The sequence below is a fragment of the Humulus lupulus genome, chromosome 6, assembly GCF_963169125.1.
Source record: "Humulus lupulus chromosome 6, drHumLupu1.1, whole genome shotgun sequence".
In the NCBI taxonomy this organism is placed as follows: domain Eukaryota; kingdom Viridiplantae; phylum Streptophyta; class Magnoliopsida; order Rosales; family Cannabaceae; genus Humulus; species Humulus lupulus.
In genome coordinates this window covers 54,959,280-54,965,024 of record NC_084798.1, presented here as the reverse complement: position 1 = coordinate 54,965,024, position 5,745 = coordinate 54,959,280, and the positions used below count along the sequence as shown (strand labels likewise).

General features: G+C 33.0%; 1 protein-coding gene across 1 annotated transcript; it reads left to right on the top strand.

Annotated features, from left to right (window-relative positions):
• The first annotated feature begins 2,386 nt into the window (after window positions 1-2,386).
• On the top strand, window positions 2,387-3,790 carry LOC133785112 (protein FAR1-RELATED SEQUENCE 5-like). The gene has a single exon (XM_062224367.1). It carries the CDS (start codon window positions 2,387-2,389, stop codon window positions 3,788-3,790), a length of 1,404 nt encoding a protein of 467 aa, XP_062080351.1.
• Window positions 3,791-5,745: the final 1,955 nt, after the last annotated feature.

Genomic DNA, 5,745 nt, shown 5'->3' with positions numbered 1-5,745 from the left:
GGTAAGATTCGTGATGCTTGGGAGGATGTGTATCGATGATGAATGGAGTCAAGGGGCCGAGCGTTATCGATTCGAGGATGTAGTCTCCTTTTATGTTTTTATGGTTTTTATGTGTATTTTCCGCATTATGATGTAATGTCTTTTATTTTAAACCATGTTTTGTTTTAAAGACGATGGGATCCCAAAATCCTTCTTAGTATTCTGTTTATTTGTAAATAACTCTTATTTTCAAGTTACTAAATAAATTATGGTATTTTCGTAAAAATGTAAGTTTTATGTATAGTTTCGATAATGGTCCAATTAGTCTAGATTAGTGGGTCATTACATGATGTGGTTAGTTTCTAGATTTTAGTAAATGTTGACTATTTTACATTATAAAATATGTTGAATGGATTTATTGTTTTAACTATTGTAAGTCACAAGAAACCACTAGTCGACAACACAAAGTTTACAAATTAAATCAAGTAACAACCAAAATTAGAGGATAAACATACATGGCAAAATAAGGGTCAATTGTTGAATAAAATATTTTCATTAAAAACATATATTTCAGGTGGCCCAAAACATCAATTGGGCCTCGTTAAAAAAGGTGTACACTTTATTCAACATTAAATGTCCCAATAAATATGTCTACCTAATAACTTGCTTGGATAAAAACATGTATCCCCCAACTTTAAAATTTAACCAACAGCACATTTGTGTTCACAATTGAATAGAATATAACAAAATCTAGAGGATATGCCAAGTTCACCTTCAAAAGTTTCAGTGCACGAATCTCCTTGAACAAGGTGAGCATAATCTTTATTTTATTCTCCATGACCATTACTAAATTTATGTTGACACTATTTTAATTTGAGTATGTCTCCTATTTTATGTGGGAACCAAATAGGGGCTATAATTAAAGTAATAGAAACTGACCATATTTTTAAACAGCAATTTCATGACTCAAAGTTTGTACACATGCACATATGTAACTTTCAAGGTTGTCATAAACAATCACTTAGTTTAGATGTCAAATTTTAATTTAGTTAAAAAATTCGTTTTATTATTAATTTAAATTCTTTTTTATTTTCAAAGGAAACTTGTCTTAAGTCTATTAATGCCCACATTCCCTCATCATTAGAAATTCTTCCAATATATTGACTAGCTCATTTTACTGGGCCTATTGTTTAATCTCCTCAATATCAATGGAAGGCCCAAATAAATCTTACACTTGAAAATGCATTGGCCTTTATTATTTACGTTCACATTTCCTTTAATTTGGGTATGTCTCCCATTTTCTATGGGAACCAAATAAGGAAAAATTATAATAATAGGAATTTTCTTCTATTTTGAAAATCCAGTTTCACATTTGTGCCATGTTTTTACACACCTTTGCAATATCAAGCTTTTCACCAATATCGACTGAGTTTACAGGTCAAATTGTATGTATAATGGGCTATGTACAACATACAATAACTCTATTCATAATATATTGCCTAAAACTTGGATTTTCTTTCCCAGATTTAACTTAAATATGGACGAGGTAGGAAGTTTGCAAGAAACATCAAATTGGGAAAATATACTACAATCTTTGGGGATTGAGAAACTCGAAAATGATATTGAGACAGAGGATGTCCAGGGAAAGGTCTTGGAGTCCCTTAAAGAGTGGGAGGATTTTTATTAAACATACTCTTTGTGGGTAGGCTTCAGTGTCCGCAAAGCAGATGTACGGAAAAAAAATGGGAACATCACCATGAGAAAATGGGTATGTTCAAAAGAAGGTTTCCGCAAACACATGGAAATTGACAAGGCCGGTGGGAGCAAATGAAAAACATCTATTAATAGGACTGGTTGCCAAGCTAGTTTTCGAGTCGTAATGATGGGCGATGAGGGTCCGTGGATTTGCAAGGAATTCCAACCTCTGCACAACCATGACAAGGCAGCATTAGATGAGTTGCGATTTCTGAGATCAAACCGTTCCGTGTCAGAAACCCTAGTTGCTCAAGTGAGGTCAATGAACCAAGTTGGGATAAGAACTTCACACATCATCTCCCACTTGGCAATGCAGTCTGGTGGGTACGAAAGGATGCCTTGCCAGCTATGAGACGTTTACAACAAGGTCGCCCATGTCGAAAGAAAAGAGAAAAGATGTACAGATTCAGATGGTGCTTTGGGATATTTGGATTGTCTGTCAAAGAGGGATCCAAATTTCTTCATTCAATATCAATGTGACGTGGACAACAGATTGGGGAACCTATTCTGGGCGGACGGATATTCTCGACGGGATTTCGTCGCATTCGGTGAGGTTATTGGATTTGACATAACATATATGACAAACAAATATAATAAACCCCTGACAATTATTTTGGGCGTCAATCATCATTTCAAGACTTGCATATTTGGAATGGCACTGCTTAACTCCGAGGATGAGCAAACTTACTTTTGGTTGCTTGACAAATTTATTGAATGCCACAATCATGTAACACCGAAGGTTGTGGTGACAGATGGAGATGGAGCTATCAAAAATGCTGTCTTGAAGTACTTCCCAAATGTAACTCATCGGTTGTGTGCGTGGCACCTGTGTACCAACGCTTTAAAAATTTCAAAAGACCCCCGATTCTTACAAGGTTTTCAAGATGTCATGTACAACTATTACACAATAGAGGAATTCATGCAAAAATGGGGGGAATTAATACACAATTTTGACCTCCATTCTAGTCAATGGTGCACCAACACTTATCACAGTTGTCGTTCATGGGCAGAGACATACCTAAGAGGGAAATTTGTCGCCGGAATGCGGACCAACCAAAGATGTGAGTCCATGAATTCAAGTATTAAAAAATTCCTACATGCAAGTTATAGTCTCCGTGAATTCGTTACCTCGATTGACGTTGCTATGAAAAAGTTGAGGCACGTCGAGAGAGAAGATGATTACAATAGTCGACAAAGTAGTCCTCCAATACCAGGTCCCAAAAATGCTCTTAAGACGTACCATGAGCAGTGTGCCAAATTATACACTAGAAATATGTACTATAAAGTGGCTGATCAAATCAAAGCGGAACATGCGTACTTTGTCAACAATTGTGAAGACAACGGTGAATCATTCTCCTACAGTTTGTCAAAGATCCAACACGAGGATAGAGTGTACAACGTTCATTACCACCCACAAGAGGAGACATTCACCTGTCACTGCTTGCTTTTTGGGACAGATGGCTATCCATGTAGACATATTTGGGCCGTAATGAAATACCTTCATATGAAGATAGTACCACAGTCTCTCCTGCTGAAACGGTGGAGTAAGAATGCAAAAGCAGGCCTCCCCCTCGAACTAAAGCAACACTCCACAGAAAAGCAACAGTTATTTGAAATGGCTAGGCAGGCATCCCTCGCTTTGGATACAAACTTGTTGAGCTATTACGCTTCCAAGTCTGAGCAATCTTACACCAAAGCGAAACAAGAAATGGCAACACTAACTGCAATGTTCAAGGATGCAGTTCCATTGGAATCAAACACCGGTGACAATGACTCGGGACGATATCAAACCTATCAAGAAAATGAAAACATTACCAGGGACCCAACACCTTGTAGAACTAAAGGATCCGCCTATGCAAGAAACAATAGGGAGAATGTTACGATAGATATGTCGGATGGAGCCGTTAAAACTAAAAGGAAGTGTTCGAACTTTTATTCTACAGACCACAATCGAAGAACATGCCCTCAGCTAGTCGGTCTACCGCTTCCTCACAGTCAACAACCCTCACCAAGTAAGAGAGCTTTGCATTCGGCTAAATTCGACGAATCTAGATGACCATCGAACTTTATGACTGAATGATAGTGCAAATTGATTAAGTGTCTATTTTCGTAGGCTTTCTGTCCTACTTAACAATTAAAGTGTTTTGTAATGGTTTAGGTGGCTGAATTAGTATAACAATTGCATTAATGTAAGTGAATTCAAATTGTAGCTAAATAGTATATTTGTTTCAATGGTAAAAAATTATTGATTATGGCAGTTCAATCATATTTGTAATGTTTTTGAAACGTAGATTAATGATAATCAAATGACCAATCCTAAATATACGTTCCTTTTTTAGTGAAGCTTCACTCTAATTGATAAAATTAGATAACAAATTGACTGTAATCGTTTCTTTTCTTTCTCTTCATTATATACCATGCGTATCACTATTATTGAAATTTCATTAATTGTACATTAAAGAGTAAATTAGTAAAAATATTCATCTTCACAATTAAAATGAAGGATTACAAAATATGACATAATTACACTTACTTAATCATATCGTGTAGATTCGAGCCTACTATCTATACTTATGAGATTTTAATAGTAAGTAACTTTGTTAGCTTTTTTAATTGATTGCTTAAAGTATATATGCTTATCACCAAATAGGCATAAAATCATTAAAACCATGTTTAAAGCATAATATTAATATGAATTAGGTAATTAATTAGGATAAAAAAACAAAAAAAAAATCATCGTTAATGCAACTCACCAAACTTGTTTATTACTATTACAAATTTACCAATATTATTCTATTAAGTAAACTAATAATATTTTTATCTTTATCGTTAATTAGGATAAAAAAAAAGTGTTAATTAGTTTTGATTTTAGCAGTCCTCATTGTTTTACTAACTTTTCACTACAATATTCAATACTACGTCTTCTGATATATTAATTGATCACTACTTTGTCTGTTGGTAACATAACAAAAGGGGAAGATATATTAAATAAAACATCTTCATTACAAAAATTTATCTTACGTGCCCCATTCATAACTTTGGGCCTAATAAAAAAAAATCTCAATTTTCAAGTTTATTTCACTGTAATAGACCCTTTTCATTTGGGTCGTGCTAATGGACTCGGACTGGGCTATCTACCTGTGTTAAACAGTATGTGTTGCGAAATCATAAACAATGTGAAAAATAGTAAGAACAATGTACTAAATGTACAGTCAATGTAAAAAAACAACAAATATGTTATGAAGCTACAAATTACTAAAAGACCAAAAGTTCAAGAAGTACAATTACCAGAAAACCACCCCCAACGTGTAACTATTCACATAAAATAATATAAAACCGATTATCTCCAGTGGCTTGCACAGTTGCATTAACTGTTCGATGGGACAAACTACAATATTTAGCCTCACTTTTTATCAGAAATAGTGTTACAATGTCAGTCGAATAGTAGTACAAATTGGGGCCCCCTTTGACAATTTTATGACTGAGCCGTTCCGTGAACGTAATATAATCCAAGGCCATATATATATTCTATATAAAAAAATATGCACATAACGAAAATTCTTGGTTTTAACAGTATTTTATTTATTTTTTGTTAACTTTAACGGAATATTCTATATATAAAAGAATATTCTTGTATTTAACTATAGATTGTAAACATAATTTAAACAAAAATACAAAAAAGAAAAAATTAAACAAATTAAAATAGGATATTTTCCAAATATTTTACAATAATTATTATTTAAAAATAATAAAACTGTAAGTTTTATAATTTAAATAAAATTTAATTAAACTTAAACTTCACGTATTAAACTAATATCATATTAAACATATAATATAATATAACCTACTATCAACTAATAACAAACTTCTTCTAAAAAATTAAAAAAAACTAGCAAGAAAATTAAATTTAAACTCCATGTATAATATTAATATTATATTAAACATATAATATATAATCTTTTGTTGTCACTGCCAAATTAAAAAATAATAACAAATATAAACTTATACAAA